Consider the following 27,155-nt stretch of genomic DNA (forward strand, 5'->3'; position numbering starts at 1 on the left):
AACCCACTGCACCACAATGCAGGTCTCTCTTGATATTTTTAGAAAGTTAATTTGTATTTCATCTGGTGGGGGGAGGGAGAGGGAGAGGGACAGAGGGAGAGAGCAAGGGAGTGAGGGAGGGTGAGAGAAAGAGAGAGAGAGAGAGAACAAGCTCTCATCTGCTAGGTCACTCCCCAAATGCTCACAAAGTCAACACTGATGGGGTGAAGGTCAAAGCCAGTTGCCTCAAACTCCATCAGGGTCACCAACATGGGCAGCAGGGTTCAAAGCCCCTAAGCCATCACCTGCTACCTCCCAGCACACATATTACCAGAAAGTTAGATCAGAAATGGAGGTGGGGCCTGAACCCAGGCTCTCCCATTTGGGATACGGATCCTTAGAGCAGTAGCTTAACTACTGTGCCACATTGCCCACTACTGTCATTTAAAAAATGCTGCTATGAGGGGCCAGTGTTGTGGCACAGCAGGTAAAGCCACCGCCTGCGACATTGGCGTCCCATATGAGCGCCAGTTTGAGTCCCAGCTGCTCCACTTCCAATCCAGCTCTCTGCTAATGGCCTGGGAAAAGCAGTGGAAGATGGCCCAAGGCCTTGGGCCCCTGTACCCACTTGGGAAGACTAGAAAGAAGCTCCTGGTTTCTGGCTTCAGCCTGGTCCAGTCCTGGCCATCACAGCCAGTATCAATTGGTATGATTGTTATTTCTGCACGTCTATTTCCATAGTCCTTTCTCCTCTCCATCCCCTAATCTTCTCTCTCTTCCTATTCAGTGGGTAGAACTTAAATAAGCCATCACAGCCATCCAGGGAGTGTCTCTCTCTGTAACTCTTTCAAATAAATAAATACATCTTTAAAAAATAAAAACATTGTTAAAAACATTCTCAAATACGTCTCCTGGCACACTGTGCAAGAATTTCTACAGGGTACATATGTAAGAATATAACTTACGGATTGCTTGGTGTGCTTACCTTAATTTCAATAGGTCATTGATTAGTTGGTTGATTTCATGAGGGTTGTGTCAATTTACATGGCTACCAGCAGCAACTAACAGTTCCTGCTACCCTGCATCTCAACAACATTTGGTGTTCCTCCAGCACTTTGATTCACCTGATGTTTACCTTGCCAGCTGATTTCAGAACCAAATCTTCACATCAAACCAGACCCACCACACCGAATCTCTAGTACCCAGGATGCCTGATGCCTATTGCATAATAGGTGCTCAATAATTGTGAAGAAAATGAAAGGAATGCAAGCTTTAGCCATTCGGCAAGGCACATGTTTTTCATACTTAAATGTTTATTAGCATATTCCAATCTTTTTCTCTGTCTGCAAATTATATACCCAATATTAACATACAACAGTATCTCCCAAACTCAAAGGTTATATAGGAAATTCAGTGCCATGGTGCAAGTGTTGCCTCTAGAGGTGGGAACATACTGTATTCTAGTAAAAGACTAACACTGTAACATGGATGTAAGGAATTTTTTTAAACCTTTCAGGTGAACTTGAAATATGAATTTCAGAAAAGAAAGAAAAAAATCCGAGCTCCTAACCCTAATTTCACTACTTAGTTGATATATAGTGCTAACATATAATTGTATAAATTCTGCTTCTTACACTTGTTTTCTACTTAGATTTTTACTTATGAAGGTCCCCCAATTAAAAAAAAAATTAACGATGTGTAGGAACTACTGTTTAAAGGCATTTATTTTAAGAGCTTAAAGTCTTGTTTCCCAAATGCTAGCTCATGGATCTCTGCCATGATCTCTGATGAAATTTTCATTTGTCTAAAGGGTAACAACAACAAGAACGGGGTGAGCTTCCCTTATGACTAAACGCAGTCCATTTAGGGAACTACTCTGTATTGTGAAATTATGCCATTTGCACCTTCCTACTGTGAAAACGTTTTTTGTTCGTTCAAATGCTGTTGATAGTGGCCGGCATGTATTTGCTTGACAGCTTTGTGTGACCCCAGGTTTGCTGTGTGTGGGCAAATGGACGCGCTTGGAAACCGTGTTGACGGAGGCTGCCTCTGCCGTTAATGCGGATTTCTAGGAGCCGTGTCAGGGGGCACAGGCTTCGGAAGACGAGGTATGCGCGCCTCCATTCAACCACCACTCCGTTCGGCTAAGGAGGCAAGTAAGTAAGGCTTGGTGGTAACGCCCGAGGCAAGGCGACGCGCCCGAGACCCCAGCGTGGCCGGGCAGGTGTCGGAGGCGGCCCTGCACCTGCGGGACGTTGGAGCGGGGAAAGCAGGCAAGCAGGCGCCCAGGGCCGCGGGGCACCTCCCAGCGCAAGGGAGCGCCGAGGTCGGAGAACCGCGAGGCAGGTGCCGCCGACTGCAGGTCTCGGTGGAGCCAAAGCCGCCTCCAGGTGCAGCGATGCGCACGGGCGGGAAGGGTGCGTCAATAGCCACCACGGCGATTTGCAGCGAGATTAGAGTCTGGGAGTGAAGACATGGAAAAAGGCCAAAATAAACGACCCAGGACCCCTCCCGCTGCGGAGCGCGCCGGCCGGGGAGGGTGTCGGACACGCCTCGCGGGTCCCAAGCGCCCAATCACCGACGAGCGGCCTCGGCCATAGGAAACACCAGAAGTTCTTCCTCCCGAGAGGCTCGGGGCCGCGGCGCGCGTTGGCGCATGCGCAGGCCTCAGGCCCCGCCCCTCGCCCCTGACGCCTGGGTTTCCCACGACCAACATGGCGGCTCCCTGTGTGCCCTGCTGCGGCGCGCTTTGCTACCGCCTCTTTCTCGGGAGTAGGGTTAGCCTCGCCCCAAGGCAAGGCTTTTGGAGAACTGCGGCCGCTGAGTTTCAGAGAGGTGCTGGATCCCAGGTAAGGCGTTGGGAGAACTGGGAGCGGTGGTCCCGGTAGCGTGGGGAGGTGAAGCCGGCGCCTGGCGTGCTTCTGGTCGGGACCCTGGGGTAGCAGGCGGTTGTTAGAGGTTTGAGGTTGGGGGTGCGGAGGTGGGTGCTGGCTGGCAGCTGCCGCTCGGAGAGTTGCTTCTGGTTCTTGCGGAGTGTCATGAGAGCAAGTTACCTGCAGGCGAGGCGGAGCGACCCCTGGGTCGGCTGGGGCTGCGGAGCTAAGGGGTCAGTGCCTAAAGTGGGCTGTTGGGACCAGTCCTTCGGGCGTGCCCGGGACCCGCACACTAGAGGGGAACGGGGATTGGAGAGGATGCTGTTTAAAAAAAAAATGCCTTTGCATCTGGGCGTTTTCTGTTTCAATTTCCTCTGAGAGACGGAGACCACAATTTGTACACTCCCCTTAATGCTGAGGGCAGTGGCCAGCCAAGACGCTCGCTCGCCTTTGATCGGGCTGATGATGCCAGTTAACGGACATGGGGTCTCGGGAGGAGGAAGAGATTTGAGAAGCAAGACAATGAGTTTCATTTGGGGATATAATTGTGTTCAAGGCATCTGTGGGATCTCCAATTGGAGATTTCCAGTAGACCAGTAAATCGACAGGAGGATAATTGACTTGGAAGTCCTCTGTTACCCTGTGGGTGGTTGTTAAGTCCTTGGAAACGCCTGGGACCAGTTTGAGAGAGGGCACTGAGTGAGGAGTAGGCAGAGGAGTAGAGCTTTGATAGACAAACAGGTCAAAGGCCAGGCCCCAAGAGATTGAGAATGAGCCGTGCAGGACAGGAGAGAACCATGTATTTGTCATGGAGAACAGGGCAATGTTTCCTGGATGGAGAGTGATAACCAGTACCAGCTATTGCATAGAAGTAAGCTACTGTGTTCTAAAAACTATACTGATTTTTTTTTTCTTTAAATTTGAGTTGTAAAGAGACAGAAAGGGCTCTGTCCCCCAGCTCATTCTCTGAATGTCTGCAGTGACCCCAGCTGGGACAACAGCCTGTGGCCAGGGACTCACAAGTATCCCACATAGGTAGCAGGGGCCCAGCGACTTGAGCCAGCACCTGCTGCCTCCCATGATGAACATAGCAGAAGCTGGATTCTGGAGGAGATCCAGGACTTGGGCCGAGGTGTTCCTATGTGGGATGCACATATTCCTACTGCTTGGTCAAATGCCTTCCCCCAGAATGCCATCTTTTTCAGTGTGTGTTTTTTTAGGTTTTAACCTCAATCAACCAGTCCATCCATTCTTTTATCTGTCAAACATTTGGGTTTGTTTGCTGGAAAATGTGCTGGGAGTTCTTATTTTATTTACATGAAAGGCAGATGGACAGAAGGAGAGACAGATCTTCCATCTACTGGTTGACTCCGCAAATGGCTACAACAGTTAATTCTAGGCCCAGCAGAAGCCAGGAGCCTGGAACTCCATCCAGGTCTCCCATGTGGCTGTCCAGGTACTTGGGCCATCTTGTGTTGCTTTCTTAGGCACATTAGCAGGGAGCTGTATTGAAAGTAGAGTAACTGGGACTAGAACCTGCATTCAGATTTGGGATGCCGCCTTGCACCGGCATCTTAACCTGCTGTGCCACAAGGCTGGCCCCAGTTTTTTTCTTGTCTTGTCTTCTTAAAATTGTGCATCTCTTTGAGTATATCTTTTCTGTGTACATATAATTATATGTGAAAGGGCCTGTAGAATGCAGAATATTTTTATTGTTGACAATTCATGCAGAGGTAGAGGAGGCTAATTTTCCCTCCCCTGAACTTCAAGCATACATAGCTAACCTTCTTTGCCTTTCTGCATGTTTTTATCATTATGTGCAAACCTACATGAACGTATGCTGATACAGACCTTGATACAAAGCTGTGATGGCTCCAGTAATTGGGTTCCTGCCACCCATGTGAGAGTCCTAAATTGAATTCCTGGGCTCCTGGTTCTGGGCCCAGCCAATTCCTGACCATTGCGAGCATTTGGGGAGTGAACCAACAGATAGAAATATGCACCCTCTCTCTCTGGCCCTAACTTCTTGCTCTGTCTCTCTGCCTCTCAGATCAATCAATTTTAAAAAAATGGAATCATATTGGATTGCATTCTGCTTTTTGCTCTTCCAGCTTACATATGTAGCAGAAATACCTCCAAGTCACTTAATGTGTGTCTAAAGCATTTTTAAATTGCCAGATGTTTTGTGGCATGAATATATCACAATTAATATAACAGGTGATGGGCATTTGCTCCGTTTAGATTTCTTTCCATGAAGAGTGTTGCCGTAAACATCCTGGTCCAGTTCTTAGGAGCTGATGCTTTTATTTATGTGGGAGAGATTTCCACTTGGGAAGTTACTGCTGCCAAGATGCATTTATCCTGAATTTTAATAGAAATTTCCATATAGCTTTTTGAAAAGACTAAAGCAGTTCACCTTTCATCATTGATGTATGATGATTTCCTCCTTTCTACTACATGAGGTTTTATTTGTTATTACTGCAATAAGATGGATAAAGAATGATTTCTTGTTAAATTTTTTAAAAAGATTTATTTAATTGAAAGTCAGAATTGCAGAGACAGAGTGAGATCTTCTATTCGCGGTTCATTCCCCAGATGGCCACAACATCCAGGGCTGAGCCAGGCCAGAGCCAGGAGCTTCATCCAGGTCTCCCATGTGGGTGCAGGGGCCCAAACACTTGGACCAGCCTCTTCCACTTTTCCCAGGCCACTGGCAGGGAGCTGGATTGGAAGTGGAGCAACCAGGATACAAACTGGCACCCACATGGGATACTGGCATCACAGGTGGCAGTTTTACTCACTACTCCAGCCTCTTGGTGGTTTAATTTTTATCTATTTGGCCACTCTTGATATACAGTCTTTGCCTCCATATAGCAAATGTTTACTGAGCCCTTGAGCCAGGCACAGTGAAGTAAACAATTTATTAGCAAGTAAACAAGTACCAGACAGTATCAAGACCCTTAGCATGGGCAAGAGATGGTCCTGAGATGGTTGAAGCCCCAAATTCCTGATCCCACCACAGCATACTCAGTTTACCACATGAAGCACAACTCAGATGTGACTGGAACACATACCTGACCCCTTTAGATCCTTAGTGATTCCATGTATAAAGTGTTTTTCTTTCTTCTGGCACAGAGCTTGTCTGCATGAAATATTAATGTTTTCTTTGCTTCCATCTCTAACAACTGTAGTTATGTTTTTCTCTTGGGGACCTATGTTTTGAAAAACAAATTTAATCACTTCTTGAGTGATTAGCATTCTGTGTCTGTCCTTTCTTCCCCCTCAAATTTGAGTCATGACCCCTTAATTAAGAAACATCTTCAGAGGTTGCAAACAGCTTGAAAGGAGTGGGGAGAATAGAATAATAATAAAAGTGCACCTCATACAGGGTAAGTATTGTTGCATTTTCTTTATGTGAGTAAATGTGAACCAGGTGTTGGTATAACCAGTAGATATTACTGTGGGTCACAGTAACACAGTTAAAACAAAAAGCTTCAGAAGTACTAACGCACAAGGAAGCAGCAGCAAGTTCTGCTCAGCTACAACTCCTGGGACTGCTGTGCTCTCAGTCGTGGCCCTCACTAGCAGACTTCCTCCTGCATACCAGTCTTGCATGGTTCGTATTAATGCCTCAGAACCACTGCAAATTCTGAGTGTTTCAACTTTGAGGAAGGGAAGACAAGCTTAGCGAATGGCCACACTTTTCGGATTGTATATCCATGAGTATCAGAGGCCTACAGTGTGCCATGAACTATACAGAGGTTATTATCCAAGAGCACTAAATACAATGTCTAATTCAGACTTGAGTTGTAGAGGATAGATTGGTGGATACTTGGCAGTCTCCCAGAGGAGGCAATAGTAAAAGCAGTTAGGAGTTATATAATAAAGGGGGTACTTGGTTCTGGAACATAAACGTATAAACATGTACAGAGCAATCGTGGATTCTGGCAGCAAAAGATAATTGATACTAGCATAGGATTTTGGTGAGAAGATGGTGAAGGATGGGATTGGAAAGTTCAGCAAGTGTCAGAGAATGACCTGCTTTAGCTGTAATAAGGTACTTGAAGTTTCTACCTGTCACAACTAAAAATAGTATTGGTGTGATGACGAGCACTTGACAGTTCCCTTTCATGGTGTACTATAGAGGTTACCCATGACTTGCTGAATCCTCTACTGATACAAATAATTTAATATAGGAATGCAAATTTAGCTTTATTTAAAATTTATGATTTTTTAAATGTATTAATTTGAAGGCGGAGGAGAGAGAGGGAGAAATCCCATCTGCTGTTTCATTACCCAGGTACTGGCAACAGATGGGGCTGAGCAAGGGGAAGCCAGGAGCCATGAACACAATATGAGTCTTCTGCTAGGGTGGCAGGGGCTCAGCTACTTGAGCCATCGCTTGCTGCCTTCCACAGTGCACATTAGCAGGAGCTGGAATTCGGAGTGGAGCCAGGACTTGGACCCAAGCACTCCAGTATGGAATGTAGGCATCTTAACCACTAGGCCAAATTTTTGAATATAACTTTTTAAAAAAGATTTATTTATTTATTTGAAAGGCAGAGTTACAGAGAGGCAGAGAGAGAGAGAGAAAGGTCTTCCATCTGTTGGTTCACTCCCCAGATGACCACAACGGCCAGAGCTGGGCCGATCCAAAGCCAGGAGCTTCTTCCAGGTCTCCCACTTGGGTGCAGGGGCCCAAGGACTTGGGCCGTCTTCCACTGCTTTCCCAGGCCATAGCAGAGAACTGGATCAGAAATAGAGCAGCCAGGACCTGAACCAGCGCCCATGTGGGATGCCAGTACTGCAGGCAGTGGCTTTACCTGCTACATCACAGCTCTGGCCCCTGAATATAATGTTTTTAATCTCAGTTTATTAGCAGTAGAAAACAAAACCCTGGGCCAGCGCTGTGGCTTAGTGGGTAGTGTCATATAGGCACCGGTTCAAGTTCCAGCTGCCCTTCTTCCAATGCAGCTTTCTACTATGGCCTGGGAAAGCAGTGGAAGGTGGCCCAAGTCCTTGGGCCCCTGCACCCTCATGGGAGACCAGGAGGAAGCTCCTGGCTCCTGGCTTCAGATCGGCCCAGCTCCAGCCATTGCAGCCATTTGTGGAGTGAACCAGTGGATGGAAGACCTCTCCTCTCTGTGTCTGTAACTCTACCTCTCAAATAAATAAATCAATGAATTTTTTTTTTAAAAGAAAGAAAGCAAAACCTCTTTGATAGGACAAGTTACTCCCTTTGAGCTCTCATCCTGTTTTTTTTTTTTTTTTGGACAGGCAGAGTTAGACAGTGAGAGAGAGAGAGAAAAGGTCTTCCTTCCGTTGGTTCACCCCCAAATGGCTGCTAGGGCCAGCGCGCTGTGCCAATCCAAAGCCAGGAGCCAGGTGCTTCCTCCTGGTCTCCCATGCAGGTGCAGGGCCCAAAGACTTGGGCCATCCTTCACTGCCTTCCCGGGCCACAGCAGAGAGCTGGACTGCAAGAGGAGCAACCAGGACAGAATCCAGCGCCCCTACTGGGACTAGAACCCTGGGTGCCAGTGCCACAGGCGGAGGATTAACCTGGTGAGCCATGGCTCAAGCCTACCCTCTGTTTTTTTAAGGTTGGAATTTAGGATGTTCCTCATTGCTTTAGATATGGAAAGAACCTATAAATGAAAATGTGCATTTTCTGTGGCAGATATTTGGCACAGCTATTAAGACGCCCTCATCCCATATCTGTGTGCCTGGTTTTGAGTCCTAGCTTTGCTCCCTATTACAGGTTCCTGCTAATGTGCACCTGGAAGGAAGCAGGTGGTTGCTCAAGAAGTTAGGTCCCTGCCACCCACATGGGAGACCCAGATAGAGTTCCTGGCTCCTGGCTTTGGCCTGTCGCAGCCCTGGCCACTATGAGCACCTGAGGAGAGAACCACCTGCCTGTCTCTGCCTTCAAATGAAGTAAACAAATTGCATTTTCTTTATAGAGCAGTTTATAAATATCTCTCTTAATAGATGCTACCATCTTTCCCGTCTATCTTTTCATGGTAAAATAACTAAACTTTCTTGTATTATGCTTTACTGATATAATTAGGGTGATGGATGTTATTAGCTGTTGATTGCTGCATAACCAATTACCACAGAACTTAGCAGCTTACCACAGCAGGCATCTGTTAGCGCACAGTGACTGTGGGTCAAGGTTCCGGCCCACCTCTGCTCAGGGTCTCCCATTAGGCAGTGGTCCTGGTGTTGCTGGGGCTGCAATCACCCCAGTGCTCAACCTGGGGGAGTCTGCTTCGAAGCTCACTCAGTGTGGTGATGAGTGAGACTTAGATACTCCCAAGGCTGTTGAGTAGAGGGCCCCAGTTCTTTCTGGCTGCTGGCCATACCCCTCATGCAGTCCTGGCCATGTGGACCTCTGTAGGGCAGCCTGTCACATCTACACCTGGCTTCCAACCGGTTGGTCAGGAGATGGTGAGCAAAGGACAGAATCTGCATCACAGAGGTATCCTCCCATCGTTTTAATTGTGTTCTGCTCATCAGAAGCAAGTCACTTGCTCCTCCCTGCACTCAAAGGAGGAGGAGATTGTACTAGGGCACGGACATCAGGAGGCAGGGTCCCCAGGACCCATTTGGAAGAGGCCTGTAACAGTGGAAGACCCACATATACTTCTTATTGTTATTGTCTGAGTGTCTTATTGTTATTGTCTAAGTGTCTCTTAGTGTCTTCTTTTTCTTTCTTTCTTTCTTTTTAAAGATTTATTTAGTTATTTGAAAGTCATAGAAGAGAGAGGGAGAGACAGAGATCTTCTGTCTGCTTGTTCACTCCCCAAAATGGCTGCAACAGCCAGGACTGGGCCAGGCGGAAGTAAGAGCCAGGAGCTTCATCCATGTCTCCCACGTGGGTGGCAGAGGCCCAAGCACTTGGGCCATCTTGCTCTGCTTTTCCCAGGCCCATTAGTGGAGAGCTGAACTGGAAGTGGAGCAGCCGAGACTTGAACCAGCACTGTGTGGGATGCCAATGTATCAGGCAGCAGTTTTAACCACAACACTGGCCCCTGGTGTCTCCTTTTCATACAGTTGGTTTGTAAACCTCTTGTGGAGAAAAAGAATGTAACCTTGGTTTCCCAGCTACAGTGACTAGCAGGGTGACTACAGATAGCACATGCGTGCTTGCTGTTTGTTTCTTGAATCAAATGTATGAAGAGTTCTTATGAATGGGCATATATGTGTGCATGTGAACACCTGCCACATTATTCTTTTTGCTATGTAGAGCTGTCATCGTCAAACTGCATCTTTACCATGTTCCATGTTTCCTCATCTCATTATGGCAGAATCCTCATATTAACACGAATCAATTCTGTTTATAATTATTGGTAAATTGGTTAAGATGCCTGCATCCCATAGCAGAGTACCTGGGTTCAAGTCCTGGCTCTGATTGCAGTTCCATCTTCCTGCAGATGCACACCTTGGGAAATGATGGCTCAAGTTGAGTTCATGCCACCTGCGTAGGAGTCCTGGGTCAAGTTCCTGCAGCCAGCTTTGGTCTGGCCCATGTCCTACTGTTGTGGCATTTGAGGAGTGAACCACTAGATGGGAGGTCTTTCTCTTTTCTCTCCAATAAATTAATAAATAAGTTAATTGATTGAAAAAATTTAGTGCAGAGCCAGGCCTACAATACAGTCATACACTATTTAGCAGCAAGGATGTATTGTGTGACTATCATAGAGTACCTACACAAACCTACATGGCATAGCCTGTTACACTCCCAGACTATATGTATAGTCTATTTTTAAATTTGTTATTTCATTTTATTTCAGTTTACTTTTTAAATCTTTTGTTACACACACACACACACACAAGCAAGTTTGGGCCTCCAAGATGTCAGGATCATTAGTATCACTGACTTCCACCTCCACATCTTGTCCCACTGGAAGGTCTTCAAGGGCAGTAACATGTACAGAGCTGTCATGTCTTAGGATAGCAATGCCTTCTGGGATACCTGCTGAAGGACCTGCTTAAGGCGATTTTCCAATGTATTTATTTATATATCTTTTGGTAAGAAATAGTACACTCTGAATAATAAAACATACAGTTAGGCACTAACAGTCATTTGTTATCAGTATCAGGCATTATGTGCTATACATAATTTATGTGTTTCACATTTATATGACTGGCAGCACAGTATGTTTCTTTATATCTGCATCACACAAATACTTGAGTAATACATTGAGCTCCAGTGTTATGATGGCTAAGCCTCTAGGTGATGGGAATTTTGAGCTGCATCATACCCTCAGGGGACCACTGTTGTATATGTGGTCCAACATTAACCAAAACGTCAATATGTGGTGCAAAACTATAGTTGCTCCAATTTTCTTAAACTTGTAAAATATTTTTTAGAATTTTCTTTTTAAAAATTTCAGGCATATACAAAAATAGAATATAATGAACCCCATGAACCAGCTTCAACTGTTACTAACATTGTGTCAGTCTTGTTTCATCTCTCCCTCTTCTTCACTCCCCCTTAATGTAGTCTCAAACATTCTGTTATTTTATTTATAGATACTTGAATAAACATCTTTTACATTTAAAAAAGGTTTTTAAATATAGTTTCCATGCCCCTACCATATCTAACAGGATGAACCAAAGTTTCTTGATATCTTAAGTTCTTAATCTGTTACCCATTCCATGTTCAAATTTCCCTGGTTGTCCTAAATCACTTTATAAAGTCAGTTTGCTTCAATCAGGATCAAACAAGCTTCATAGATTATATTTGTTTGGTAAGTGTATTAAGTCTCTTAATTTTTAACAGTTTGTGGAATGAATATAAATGATAAGTTTTGTGTGTGTGATGTAATGGATTTCCTTGTTTATTTATCCTAGCACCCATTTCCCAACATAATAGCACCCCAGTTTCCTCAGGAGGAATTCTTTCCTGTTGGCTGTAGTCTAGAAGAACTATAACCAGGCATCCAACCAGGGGATGCACTGTTAGATATCCATCCCTGCCCAAGCCTCCTTGAGATCCTGAGCATAGAGCCAAGGCAGTTGGAATTCCTTTTTCTCAATGGCTACATTTGAACTGCATTCAACTTGCTGTAGATCATCTGGATTCGTACATTTTAGCTTCCACAGATTCCTTGGACCTTGCTTGCTTTCAAATGTGGTTTTGTGGATTGCTAATAATCTTCTAAGAAATGGCCCTTTTGCTTAAGTAAATCAAAGTCAGTTTCTTTTGCTTATATCCAGAGATCTCTATTTAATGCGAGTATAAAACTATTCAAAAAGGTTAACTTTCTTGGAGTCCTTCTGTTGTTTCTTTCTACCCACATTTCCTCTAGACTTCAGGTCTTACCATTTTTTTAATTCCTTGAGGTATGCAATTTTTGCCTTTTCTGTTCACATTAGCAACTCCTCTGTCTTTGATCCATTTTTATTCAGTTAAACTAAAAGGATACTCCTTCTTAATACCACTGTAATACCTTTAAAGTGGTGTGTGATGCTGGCATTAGGCCAAATTTGGGACATCACTACTCTGTCAGGATATGTCTGCTTCTTTGGCAGTCTGCTTGATTGAAATTGTAATTGTCTGACCCACTGATTACGCTATCTCATAAACAGAAAATCTGAGGAAAGTTTTCTCATCATAGCTTTTCAGTTGGAAGTAGAACCCAAGGAAATTTTGGGAGGAATTGTTCTTAATACTGGCAAAGCAGATTCTCTCCAGGAATTTTTAGTGTTTTTAGTTAAAGATCTGATTTTTTCACACTCTCAACTTCACCTTAATGGATTGATTGTACAATGAATAATGAAACCCTTTGGATTTAAATTTTTTGTATGAATCTTCACTGCTGGGATAATTCAGAACATTTAATACATATATTCAGTAGCCTGGTATTGATGCTGTGATAATTTTGTAAATTTTGTACATATTTTCAGAATATCATATTTTTAAGTAATATGGTGAAATGTCTGAAAAGGATCCTAAGAGATTTTTTAAAAAATTATCAAATTAAGAATTTTTTTTAAAAAAGATTTATTATTTGAAAGGCAGAGTTTACAGAGAGAGGAGAGATCTGAGAGAAGGAGAGGCCACAATGGTTAGAGCTGGGCTGGTCTGAATCCAGGAGTTTCTTCTGGATCTCCCACATGGGTGCAGGGCCCAAGGACTTGGGCCATCCTCTGCTGTTCTCCCAGGCACGTCAGCAGGGTGCTGGATTGGAAGTGGAGCAGCTGGGACTCAAACCAGTGCATTGGGGATATTTTAAAGCCATTTATAATGAATAGCAATACAAATGTTTATATATATGCTTAAACTCCATGTCTATTTTTTTTAAAGATCATCTATTTATTTGAAAGGCAGAGTTACACAGAGAGAGGAGGAGAGTCAGAGAGAAAGACAGACACAGAGGGGTCTAACATCTGCTGGTTCACTCCCCAGTTGGCTGCAATGGCTGGAGCTGTGCTAATCCAAAGCCAGGAGCCTGAAGCTTCTTCCAGGTTTCCCATGTGGGTGCAAGGGCCCAAGCACTTGGGCCATCCTCTGCTGCTTTCCCAGACCAGAGAGCTGGATTGGAAGTGGAGCAGCCAGGACTCAAACCGGCGCCCATAGGAGATGCTGGCAGTGCAGGTAGTGGCCTAACCCACTATGCCACAGCACCAGCCCCTCCATGTCTATTAAAAACTAGGAAAGACACAACCCTATTTCATAAACTGGAGAATATGCTGCTGGCACAAAACAAAACTCCAGTTTTTTTTTTTTTTTAACTAGTGAGAGAGAGAGAAAGATATCAGTCCATCTGTTGATTCACTCTCCAGATGCCCACAACAGCACTGGATCAAGCCAAACCCAGGAACTGGGAACTTAGTCCAGGCCTCCCACAGGAGTGGTAAGAACTGAATTCCTTGAGTCATGATCTACTGCCTCCTAGGGTCTATATTAGTGGAAGCTGAAGTCAGGAGCTGGAGATAGATCTTGAACACACACTCCACTGTGGGCTGCAGGCATCATAACTGGTATAGGCTAGGCTAAATATCCATCCCGGAAACAACACATTAAGTCAAGGGAAGAAACGAGGCTTCAAGACACTGAACAACTCTAGCTTGAGAACATGCGGAAATTGTAGGGTCAGATGACAAAAAGGAACAGTGTGGAAGAGATGGATGAGGAGATGAAAGGCTATTTATTCAGCAAAATGAAGGGATTGTTTTAATACAACTTCTCACTGTCGAAGACATTTAAAAAAATGGATAAAGGGACAATAGAGTAAGACAAGATGGAATTGAAGAAACTGTTGGAGCAAGAATTTTGAAATTAAACCAGCAACAGAGAAAGCTAAAAATTTAGAGTGGCTGCAGTAAGCAGAACTCACTGCAGAAAAAGCAAAAAGAAAAAAAAGCATGGAGTAAAAATGGTAAAATTATACAGAATGTAGAAACAAAGGACAAGTTCTAAGACTAAGAAGCTGACTTAGATGGGGAACTGAAGACCCGGTCGTTGCCGTGACTGAAGAAGAGAGCAGAAGAGTTAGGTGAGAACTCAGCAGACGCTGTTTCTGAAGTTGATACAACTGCTCAGAGACATTTCAGTACAACTGGTAAAGTAAGCAGACTGCTGTCCAAATTGCTAGGTCAAAAGGCAAAAAGCCCACAAATTTTTCTTTTCTGTAGAGTAGGAGAAAAAAAAAATAGGAAGCATGAAACATGTAAAGATAAAATAAGATGAATGTGAATACAAAACAGCTATTAAGACCTATGTTAGTGAGATATTCTCATATATTAATAAAAGCAGTGGAAGGTGGCCCAAGTTTTTGAGCTCCTGTCACCCACGTGGGAGACCGGAAGAAGCTCCTGGCTCTAGGCTTCGGCTTGGCGTAGCACTGGGGATTGCGGCTGACTGGAGAGTTTACTACAGGATGGAAGATTCTCTCCCTCTCTCTCTGTAAATCTGACTTTCTAAAATAAAGAAAGGAAAATCCTAAAATAACCTATAATTTAAATGAAAAAGATTATCAGTGATAGCTCAGGGTAATATAAATGGGAGGTTGAAATGTTTGTAATATTATGATCCAACAAAATTGAATTCAAGATGAAATTATTACATGGGTATAAAAGACTATAATACTGAAAAGTACAATCTACCCTAAGAAGTAACTCTCAGAAACTAATTAGTTCATTAAATATACCACTGATATATATAAAGGAAATCTGTACAAAGATAATTGACAAAATATAGAAAGATTGTATACATGTTGTTTCGTGTTTCTTTGGTATTATTCTCCTGGCTCACATTCAGTAGGAATAGATAGCTAAAATTTTTTCTAATTTTTCTTTAAGTTTTTCTGTTGATGTTTTGGAATCACTGTATCATTGCTCTTTGACTATGAAGTATTCAATCCATCAAACTTACTAGCCTCTGCTCTTAGTTGATTGTCCACCTCATCTTTCACCAAGAAAATAGTGATCACAGGACAAGTAACTTCATCAATAAGCTGATTTGTTTCTTAGTAGAAGAGACATCTTACTCTAACACTAATGACTGCCATCTGCACTGCTGTGAGGATATGAACAGACCTGTACACGGAGCCAGGTCATCATTCCCAGGGGAGAACTCACTGCTTTCCTCCCTGGTCTTGCTTTTCATGGAGAATTCCTTCCTTCAGTGCACAGAGCCACATCCACTGAGAGGCTCATTTCTCCTGAGGCCTGACACTGGGTATTGGTGGAAGTATAGTGGAACCAATCTCAAAATGTATTGTCTGCATTTTGTTTGAATTGCAGGTTCACCTGTTTCCTGAGTAGATTGTTGTATTTATAAAACCAGCAGTGTAATCTTTTTGACCGTGAAACATTGGGGAGAATTACCTCTGTGCTATGACTGCCACTTTTTGGTCCCAATTTTCTGTGTGTACCACCCATGATCCTTGCATCATAACAGTGTTTTCTCTTCACTTTGAATATGGGAAGCAACAGTCTACATTGCTTAGAGACATGGACTCATTAAAATAAATAAATAACCCTGGAGAACAGTGAAAACATAGATCGTGAAACTCCCAGGGTAGGGATTTGATTTGGCACTGGTGATGTTTGGCTGGGTGGACAGGGGCAGTGCAGTGTAAAACCTGGATTTGTTTATAGACCAGGTTACCTACACAAAAGCACGACACAGTCATATGTTTACTCATTGATAGTAGCACCATGAAGCACTGTAAGAACATAAAATTTGGTGACTAAATATGTTTAAGAAGGAGAGGGACTGGCATTGTGGCGTAGTGAGATAAGCTGCCTCCTGCAGCACCAGCATCCTATATGGGCACTGGTTCATGTCCTGTCTGCTCCAATTTCTATCCAGCTCCCTGCTAACATGCCTGGGAAAGCAGCAGAAGGTGGCCCAAGTGCTTGGGCCCCTGCACCCACATGGGAGACTTGGAAGAAGCTCCTGGCTCCTCATGTTGGCCTGGCCCAGATCTGGCAGTTGGGGAGTGAACCAGTGGATGGAAAGCCTCTCTGTCTTTCCCTCTGTCTCTGTAACTCTACCTTTCAAAGAAATAACATAAATCTTTAATAAATAAATTCAAGGAAAAACTCCTCTGTGCTCTTCTGAGGAAAAATGAACTGTAAAGTTTCATGGAATTGTAAGTTGCCCTTTTGTTACCCATTAAAGAGTGAGGAAGACCTATTTTCTTTGCCTTAATTTAGAAGAGTTTAAGGACACTTCTTTTCACCATTATTGGAAACTATATGTGTCCTGTGTTTTTCAAGTATTTTCTATCGTAACTAGAGTGACACATTACTGTAGAACCAACTGAATCTAGGACTGTAGGGAAGGAGGGGGGGTGCGGTAGATGATGGATCTGTGAGAGAAGTTTTTATGTTTATGGAAAGAGAAACAAGCGGATTGTAGCTTTAAGGTCTCAGTATTGTTTTATGAGTGTTCAGAATTGTTGGGGCAGGGGTGAAGTTTGAGAACCTCAAGCTCGCAATGTTAAGGAAAGCCTGGGAGGTTATGGCCAGCTTCTGAATGCAGCTGAATGTTGTTGGCAGATATTGTCCCGAGTCTTCTGTACCACTTAATGAAGGTGAAACATTAATGCTTCAGGGAAATTCTAGTGCTGCAGCATAAAAGGACCAGCAGCAGCAAGTGTGATGTGATTACTCATGTTGTAAGAAGATGTGAAAGCTGCTGTTTCTACAGTTAGCATGTTGAACCAATTTAGCAATAAGAACTTTGCTTAATGTCTGCTGAAGCAGCTTCCTCATTGAATCAGTGCAGTGTGAAGCCTGTGGAATAGTCTCAAGCTAATTAGTGGTGTCAGGCCGTTTAAAGACAGGCTGTGTTTTTACCCTCACACAAGGTGAGTCCCTGCAGTCTAAGGGTACTATTCCCAAGTGCATGCCCATTTACTGCCATGTCTTCTGCTTGCTGGTTTCTGGCTGTGTGTGTATTTGCTACTTTCTTAACGAGTGACATTTTACTCTTCATTCTGTGTGTAAAATACCATGACTCATTGACATTAACCAGTCAGTATCCAGTATGTTTGATTGTAATAAAGAGCACTTGTAGGGTTTTAAACTTGTAGGGTTTTAAAAAAAAAAATTTTTTTTTAAAACTTATTTGTTTGAAATATAGAGAGATAAAGAGAGATCCCATCCACCTGATCTCTCCCCTGATGCCTACAATGACTGGGGTGGGAGCCAGGAGCCATGAACTCAGCCCAGGTCTCTCTAGGAACTCAATTACTTGAGCATCACTGCTATCTCCCAGGGTCTGAAATAGTAAGAAGATGGATTCGGAAGCAGGAGCTAGGTATCAAAACCAGGTACTCTGATATTGGATGTGGACATTTTAACTGGCATCTTAACTACTATGTCAAATGCCTGCCCTATTTTTGTTTTTAATGCCAGTATTTTACTTTGTAAACAAGGTTTTGAATAAGGATCAATTTCTAACAACTTTTTAGGGGTCCTTTTTGTTTCCAGCCTCCTGTCAATTGAGTACCATAATAAAGAAAAACAACTGGGCTGGCACTGCGTCTCACTAGGCTAATCCTCCGCCTTGCGGCGCCGACACACCAGGTTCTAGTTCCTGTCGGGGCTCCGGATTCTGTCCCGGTTGCCCCTCTTCCAGGCCAGCTCTCTGCTGTGGCCCGGGAGTGCAGTGGAGGATGACCCAAGTGCTTGGGCCCTGCACCCCATGGGAGACCAAGAGAAGCACCTGGCTCCTGCCTTTGGATCAGCGTGGTGCTCCGGCCGCAGCGTGCCGGCTGCGGCGGCCATTGGAGGGTGAACCAACGGCAAAAGGAAGACCTTTCTCTCTGTCTCTCTCTCTCTCACTGTCCACTCTGCCTGTCAAAAAAAAAAAAAAAAACCAAAACCAACTGCTTGAATGTCCTTTTTTATTGAGATGACCACCCATAAGATCATTGTTTAATTTCAGATATTTTCTTTTCTCTATGTATTTCCTGCTAGCTGTTGAAGCCCATACATACCACAGTTGTAACGACAAAGAAAAATGTTCCAGCCTCAAGACATGAAACTTACACAGAGGAGTTTATTAAAAAGCAGATTGAAGAGTTCAACATAGGAAAGAGACATCTAGCAAACATGATGGGAGAAGATCCAGAAACTTTTACCCAAGAGGATATTGATGTGAGTATAGTTGCTCTGGTGGAAGAGTAATTGCTGTAGAGTTTCAGATATTGAAAGCACTTTTTGGTGTGAGCCCTTAGCTTTGTGTAAATTTTAACCAAACTGTCAGAATAAGGAGAAGTGCCACTGTACATTCCAAGCTGAAACATGATGTCAAAGACCAATGTCAAGTCTATTTGAAGCATTACAAAGTACGATGAGTTCAAAAATTTTTTTTTAAAATTTTTTATTTAATTTGAAAGAGTTACAGAGAGAGAGGTCTTCCATCCACTGGTTTATTCCCCAAATGGCCTTAATGGTCAGGGCTGGCTCAGGCAAAAGCCAGGGGCCATGAGCTTCTTCCAGATCTCAGATGTAAGTATGGGGGCCCAAGGATTTGGGCTGTGTTCTGCTGCTTTCCCAGGCTCATTAACAGGGAACTGGATCAGAAGTGAAGCAGCTGGGACTTGAACCGGCACCCTTACGGGATGCCGGCGCTGCAGACAATGACTTCATCTGCAGTGCCACGGTACTTGCCCCGAGTTTAAAATTTGAGTTAGAAATGAATACTTTTCTTTTTTCTTTTCTTTTCTTTTTTTTTTTTTTTTGACAGGCAGAGTGGACAGTGAGAGAGAGACAGAAAGAAAGGTCTTCCTTTTGCCGTTGGTTCACCCTCCAATGGCCGCCGCGGTAGGCGCGCTGTGGCCGGCGCACCGTGCTGATCCGATGGCAGGAGCCAGGTGCTTCTCCTGGTCTCCCATGGGGTGCAGGGCCCAAGCACTTGGGCCATCCTCCACTGCACTCCCTGGCCACAGCAGAGAGCTGGCCTGGAAGGGGGCAACCGGGACAGGATCGGTGCCCCGACCGGGACTAGAACCCGGTGTGCCGGCGCCGCAAGGCAGAGGATTAGCCTAGTGAGCTGTGGCGCCGGCCTTACTTTTCTTTTTTCAAGTTCATAGATACCAGTTTGAATGCTTATACATTGTTTGAAAATGTTTATCCTGTTGTTTAGTCTCAGATTAAACTTTCTTACACAGTGATTGTAATGAAAATAGAGTCAAGTTTATAGTAAACCTCACAAGTAAAAGTTGGTCCAGTATTTTGTTATCAGCTTAAACATATATTGAATTTTCAAAATGAGGGCCTAAGTTTGAGAGTTTGAGTCAGAATTCTATTTCTGTTGCACTCTTAAATTATTATTACATTTCTGATAAACATAATAATGGTCAATAATACTTCTGTGCTAAACATCCAAGGGTAGCTAGCTGAGAAACTTAAATTTTAATGATTTTGAAGCTTGCTCTTTTTTTTTTTTTTTTTCTGAAGATTTATTATTTATTTGAAAGGCAGAGCTATAGAGAGAGACAGATCTTTCATCCACTGGTTCACTCCCCAAGTGGCCGCAACAGTCAGAGCTGGGCCAATCCAAAGCCAGGAGCCAAGAACTTCTTGTGGGTCTCCCACATGGGTGCAGGGGCCCTTCTGCTTTCCCAGGTGCATTAGCAGGGAGCTGAATCTGAAGAGGGGCAGCCGGGCCTCAAACCAGCATCCATATGCAATGCTGGTGCCACAGGCAGCAGCTTTCCCCACTATACCATAGCACTTGCCTCAAAGCTTGTTCTAATATTTAAAAACATTTGACATCCTGTGATTTTAGATTTAACTGAAGGCAAGCATCTTTGTATAGATTCAACATTTTTATATGATTTTAAATACAGTAATGCATCAGTTAACCACAGTATTAAGTTCTCAGGAATGTAATGATAGTTGATTTTGACATTTTGTGACCATCAGGTTGTACTTACACAAACTAAGATGGCTATACTTTCACTAGGTGATTTCTTACAGTATATATGGTCCATCACTGACTGAGCAACTTAGGCGGCCTGTAACCATACGGTCATCTGTTGGTATTCATTAGGAATACCTTCCAGGACCCCCTTGGACACCACAATCCACAGATGCTCAGTCTTTTATAAAAATGGCATGGTAGTTATGTATAGCCTAAGCATATCTTCCTTCTATTACTTTAAATCATTTCTAGATTACTTATAGTACCTAATACAACATAAACGCTGTACAAATAGTTGTACTTAATAAACTGTTGTTTATGAAATAATGACATGAAAAAGAATCTGCAATGCATTCAGAATATACACAGTTTTTTTTTTTTTTTCAAATATTTTCTTTCTTTCTTTTCTTTTCTTTTTTTTTTTTTTTTGCAAAGTAGCAAGGTTTTATTGGAGACAGGGCATGTGTCAGAAAGGAAGAGAGAGAGTGCCCAGTCACTCAGACTGGGGGAAAGCAAGGTTACCTGGTTAAATGGAGTGAACACATGTGGCAGGCCAGGTGGGCGGCTCATGAAGAGCGGAGAGCTGAGAGCTAAGAATGCGTGTCTTTGTTCAGACCAAGGCTTATAAGGGAAGGATCGAGTTTGTTCCCACTGTTTCTCTTTACCTCCTCCCCCTTCTCCTGCAGGACAAAGGATTTGCTGAATATAAATTAGGAAATTCCTTCCCCAGTTTGTTATCTGACTGGGGAGCCCACCTGGCACCAGGCCTAGGGTGCCTGCCTTGGAGGAAGGATGTAAGGTCTTGTTGCTCAGTGTTAGGAGGCCAGGTAACCCATTAGTCCTGGGGAGAGAGAATTCCCCTTGAGGGAAGGTCTGGGACCACCTGGAAAGTTATCAGGATCTGTGCAGACTTTGAAGTGTAAATACTGGGCTGTTTCCAAAGTGAGCTTCTGCAGATGTGCCCTTGAATTTCTCTCAGACCCCTCGCACACCCATAGGCTAATTTCTGACATCCTTCCTAATGTTTCCCCCCTCAAGAGAAAATACCCATAATCTTATGGGGATAAATGGATGAAGATCCATCTTCTGTACTTGCTTCGGAGCTGACAAATGGGTGTAGAGGTGGAGATGGGTATTTTTCTCTTGCTGTCTGTCCTGTGGTGTTTGAGGGTGGCCTTGGAAAGCAGTGGTCTAGAGGACTGGTCATCTTGTCAAGGGGCAGGCTGTCAGCCCTGTGTCAGAAGCACCTGCACCTGGCTGGCTTGTCTTCTGTTAGAGACAGAACAGACCAGGATATTAGGACACAGCAGCCTGCAGAGAGCACAAAGAGTGTGGACGCTGTGTCACCAAGGGGAGCTGATGACCAGGATTTCCATCACCAGATGTGATGTCAGGCCAGATACTTTAGCCTTGTCTGACCTGGTCCTGGAGTCGTCTGGCCTCGTACAACAGAGCATGAACATGATTTTGTCCCCATCTGCTTTGTCCCTAGTCTGGGGGCACTTTCTTGGGCAGCAGTTAGCAGGTGTAGGGCCAGCCTGCTGTGAAAGACTGAGTTTAGCAATCCTTTTGTGAGAGCCCTGGTTGTGGCAGCTTTTCAGTGGATGAAAGCTGTGCCTTGTTTGTTTGTTTTTCCCAAAGGAGGGGGCTCTGCTTTGGCTCCCTGTTGAGAGCCTTGTTTGGGAACTTTGCTATTCCCTGTATCAAGGAATCTGTAACCTATTAGGGAAATGCTGAGACTGTCTTAAGGTTGCAGAAGTAGGAATTTGTTGTGTGGCCTGTATCTTCTCTGGGGCTGGTTTTCTCTACCCAGGGTGAGGATAAGGGTTAAATAATGAACTTTATGTCAGATTGGCTATGCTTTTTTTTTTTTTTTTTTTTTTTGGTTGCTTGGTAGATACCTTTTGCTGGGAAGTTAAGCTAATACACAGACCAACATCTCAAGCTGAGAAAGAAAACAGACTAATAAACATCTATATTCTGGGTTATTTTGCACCCCCCTCAAGAGCTAGGTCTTTTAAATCCTCTGTTGAGGGCCTGTCCAAATAGCTGCAGGACTATCTAAGTTAGCTGCTACTCTAAGCCCATTTTTTAGGAACTGGCAGGAAGGGCTTTTTAGGCTTAATAATACTTGGATAGGCTTTAAGATCTGGCCACAGGTATGTGTGAGACCCCAGACCCATCCATGGGGTGCTGGAGGAGACATAAGAGAGGTATGAACCTCATTAAGGAGAGCGCCCTGTTGATTCCCCTTACATGGCTGGACTAGGAGGAGAGCTGAATAGGAGGCTAGTGCAAATAGGCAATTTAAGTTTCGCTGACTGGCCTCAGGTGCCATTTTGAGTGGACTGGCCTTGTTAGGTCTCCTTGATGGTAGATCACTGTGTAAAGCAGCTGTTAATTGGCATGTTGCCTATCCTTACATTACTCCTTCTGCCTAGCTCTCTCCTCTTTGTCCTGGTCTCTGATAAAGTAGACCATGGAAGCAGTCTTTATGATGTCAGTCAAGGGGGTGCTCAACCCATTCCTGATTTTTGAAGATTTATTTTAATATCATCAAGGTGAGCTAAGAAGCTATGGTGATGGCAAATAAGACCACTGTCTGCAAATAGTGAAGGATAGAATTAAAAGGGAGAGAATGAGAATGATCCTGCGGGGGAAGCAGGACACACAGCAGACTCATAGAATGGCAAACGCCCTAAACAGCACTCCGGCCTCAGAATCAACCCTTGGGGCATTCTCATCTGGCTAAAAGGCCCATGAGAGTCTCACAGGCATGGAAAGCCATGACATGGTGGCAAAAACAACCTAAATGAAAGATCTTGGTGAACCAGACCCCAGCGGAAGAAACGGGCCATCAAGGAGGGAGGCACCTTTCTCTGAAGGGAGGAAGGAACCTCCACTGTGATATGGCCCTGACTAAACAAGTTCAGAGTTGGTGAACTCAAGGGGCTTCCATAGCCTCGACAGCTCATGGCAAGAGCCTCGGGTGATTGCTGACGTCATAAATGAGAATGTCAATTGTTAAATCAACAACAGGAGTCACTGGGCACATGCTTCCCATGTAGGATCTGTGTCCTTAATGTGTTTTACTATGAGAGTTAAAGATAACACTACTAGTCCAACAATACCCTATACCATGTGCGGTTGTGTGAGTGCAGTCTGTTGAAATCTTTGCTTAGTATATACTAAGTTGATCTTCTGTATATAAAGATAATTGAAAATGAAACTTGATGAAGGGTGGGATGGGAGAGGGAGTGGGAGAGGGGAAGGCTGCGGTAGGGAGGGAGGTTGGGGGGGAAGCCACAACAATGCAAAAGTTGCACTTTGTAAATTCACATTTATTAAATAAAAAGAAAAAAAAAAAAGCTATGGTGATGGACAAATTCCGACACTTAGTATTTCCCTCTGAGTTAAAACAGTGCCCATGAGTAGAAGTATGGCCTTTCAGGAAAGGTCAAATGTGGTGACCTGTCTATGTTTTGAGGTCATCAGTACATCTTCCTATCTCCCCCTCAATTTAGTTTAAAAGGGGAGTTCTGCTCATTTACTGTGCACACAGAAAAATAAATCTAGCTGCAAAATCATTTCATAGTTTAATTTCTCATTTTCTGGCTATACTATTTGGTCCTCTATATTGTGACTAGGCATTATTACAGAAAAAAAAAGTCAGTCATCCCTTTTATAAGGTCTGGGGATCAAACCATACCTCACAGTGGAGAGTCCTATAGCAGAGTGAACTTCCCTTCTGGAAGAGAGAAGAGGAGAAATGAGGCAGCAAGTTGGGCCTCCCTGATCACTTAACCTGACTTTTTTTTACAAAAAGATTTATTTTATTCACTTGAAAGACAGAGTTACAGAGAGAGGTAGACAGAGAGAGAGGTCTTCCATCCGTTGGTTCACTCCCCAGATGGCCACAACGGCCAGAGCTAGCCAATCCAGGGCCAGGAGCCAGGAGCTTCTAGGTTCTCCCATGGAGGTGCAGGGGCCCAAGGACTTGGGGCCATCTTCCACTGTTATCCCAGGCCATAGCAGAGAGCTGGATTCGAAGAGGAGCAGCCGGGACTAGAATCAGCGCTTCAGGCCAACGCTTTAACCCTCTGCACCACAGTGCCGGCCCCAGCCTGACTTGGGGCTTTCAGATTTAACTGGTGTTTTACCAGTGCTTGCTGCATAGCCTGACTCAGAGGAGAAGTGTGGCAGATGTCTCTGCCATCCTTAGGCTTCCGGATACTTACCACATAGCCAGTGGGCTATGGGCCTGGGTTGCCAGATATCACTAGTGTTAACCTTGTAACCTGCAAGTTTATACTAGAACTTACCATGTACCTCAAAAGTGAGTTTTTGAAGTTATGTAGTAAGTTTTTTGGGCTTCCAGACTTTCACCGTGAGGCCTATGGATACTGGAGCTTTCTTGGGCTCCTGGAACCCAGTTCTCTAGTATCTGCTGCAAAACCATCTCAGTTGTCTCTAAGTCTCTTTTGGAACATTTTCTCTTGCCTGTGAGAGAATCTGTTTGATTCACATTTTGAACTAGCAATGCCTGGTTATTTAGTGTTAGCTGTGTGGCGACTTCATCAGTCCCCCTTTAAATAATCTGGCTTCCAAGCCAGACTGGAGCAGCTGGAAAGAAACATGCTTATAACTAAAGTTTAGCATCATTTCACATCTTGGTAACACTTTTAATCCAAGTAGCCTAATTGGTTATTATCTCTGCAAGATGAGAGATCTATCTCTTGACATTTCCAGGGGCCCATCTGGAAATATCAAAGTCCAGAGAACTCAAAACTTTTATTTTCATGAAGTCTGTTAAAAATTCCAAGAGAACTTAAAGTATCTGGTCAAAACGGAATTCCTTAAGCTTGTGAAATGATATCCATACATTTAGTCAGGGTGATTTTAACAATTTTAATCATAGTGATAAAGTGATCCAGTATTTTTAACTAAATAGATATTTAAAAATAACTTTTAAGACTCCATGCCTTTCAACAATCAGAACTTAACAGACAGTAGAGGACATATCAGATTACTTCAACAGAACCTTGTCTCTTTGGTCTTCAAATAATTCAGAAAAATACCTTAAATATAAGAGTTAGCTCATGAAGGCCGGCGCCACGGCTCACTAGGCTAATCCTCCACTTTGCGGCGCCGGCACACCGGGTTCTAGTCCCGGTCGGGGCACCGATCCTGTCCCGGTTGCCCCTCTTCCAGGCCAGCTCTCTGCTGTGGCCCGGGAGTGCAGTGGAGGATGGCCCAAGTGCTTGGGCCCTGCACCCCATGGGAGACCAGGAGAAGCACCTGGCTCCTGCCATCGGATCAGCGTGGTGCGCCGGTCACAGCGCGCCAGCCACGGCGGCCATTGGAGGGTGAACCAATGGCAAAAGGAAGACCTTTCTCTCTGTCTCCCTCTACTGTCCACTCTTCCTGTCAAAAAAAAAAAAAAAAAAAAAGCTCATGAAATCACTGCATAATTTGAAATAACAGAGTCAGAAAAGAGCTTATAGAACCTAACTCTAAAATGGCACAGAGTAACCAATTAAACAGAAACTGTTAAAAGGAGATGTTACAGTTTTTGCAAAACCAGATTTTAAGATTTAGTATTGAGACCATTTCCAGATATTTACTAACATTAATATACATTTTTCAAAACCTTTGTTGCTGTAATAAAAGATCGGTCTTCAATCTTAGGTCACTGTAACTTTGGTATTAACATTCAACTTGTGGCCGGCGCCACGGCTCAATAGGCTAATCCTCCTCCTTGCGGCGCCGGCACACTGGGTTCTAGTCCCAGTCGGGGCACCAGATTCTGTCCCAGTTGCCCCTCTTCCAGGCCAGCTCTCTGCTGTGGCCCGGGAGTGCAGTGGAGGATGGCCCAAGTGCTTGGGTCCTGCACCCCATGGGAGACCAGGAGAAGCACCTGGCTCCTGCCATCGGATCGGCGCGGTGCGCCGGCCACAGCGTGCCTACCGCGGCGGCCATTGGAGGGTGAACCAACGGTGAAGGAAGACCTTTCTCTCTGTCTCTCTCTCTCACTATCCACTCTGCCTGTCAAAAAAAAAAAAAAAAAAAATTCAACTTGTAAAAAAATCTGTAAACAGTATTTTAAAATCATAAACTTTTTCCAAGATTTATGTCTCATCAGTTTTTGTGACTCACAAATTTTGCAACGTAAACATTTAGTTACTTTCAAGCAGTCTTGAATTGACATGCATGGACAACTTATGAGAACATATGTTAACAAACCCGAATAGTCTCTCTTATAGAATTTAAGATGCTAAAAGTACATACATTACCTTTTCCAAGTTTTATTTAGAAACGATGCCTAGGCCGGCACCGTGGCTTAACAGGCTAATCCTCCGCCTTGCGGTGCCGGCACACCGGGTTCTAGTCCCGGTTGGGGCACCGGATTCTATCCCGGTCGCACCCCTTCCAGGCCAGCTCTCTGCTATGGCCTGGGAAGGCAATGGAGGATGGCCCCAAGTCCTTGGGCCCTGCACCCGCATGGGAGACCGGGAGAAGCACCTGGCTCCTGGCTTCGGACCAGCACGATACGGCGGCCATTGGAGAGTGAACCAATGGCAAAAAGGAAGACTTTTCTCTCTGTCTCTCTCTCTCTCACTCTCCACTCTACCTGTCAAAAAAAAAAAAAAAAAAAAAAGAGAAAGAAAGAAACGATACCTAGATTACTTAAGACACTGAAATATTAATGAATACCACACAATTATTGGGATTATTTTTAAGGTCAAAATTACACTTACTTGTTTTTAAGTAACTGATAAGGATAACACCTCCTGAACAGTAAACACAGACACCTGTGTATGTTAACAACTTTGAAAATATCTTCATCCTTTTTTTTTCCCCCAAAGAAACCTTTTCATAAGTACAACTTTAGGAATATATTGATTCTTCGC

General features: G+C 44.1%; 1 protein-coding gene across 1 annotated transcript in view; it reads left to right on the plus strand.

The window, feature by feature from the left end:
* Nucleotides 1-2,668: 2,668 nt before the first annotated feature.
* MRPS9 (mitochondrial ribosomal protein S9) overlaps nt 2,669-27,155 on the plus strand; it is an 82,217-nt gene continuing 57,730 nt past the window's right edge. The window contains exons 1-2 of the mRNA XM_062210024.1: nt 2,669-2,828; nt 18,294-18,473. Of these exons, the coding sequence (XP_062066008.1) occupies nt 2,694-2,828; nt 18,294-18,473 (315 nt within the window). The 5' untranslated portion in view covers nt 2,669-2,693. The remainder of the gene's footprint in view (nt 2,829-18,293; nt 18,474-27,155) is intronic.

Source organism: Lepus europaeus, chromosome 13 (assembly GCF_033115175.1).
Source record: "Lepus europaeus isolate LE1 chromosome 13, mLepTim1.pri, whole genome shotgun sequence".
Lineage (NCBI taxonomy): Eukaryota > Metazoa > Chordata > Mammalia > Lagomorpha > Leporidae > Lepus > Lepus europaeus.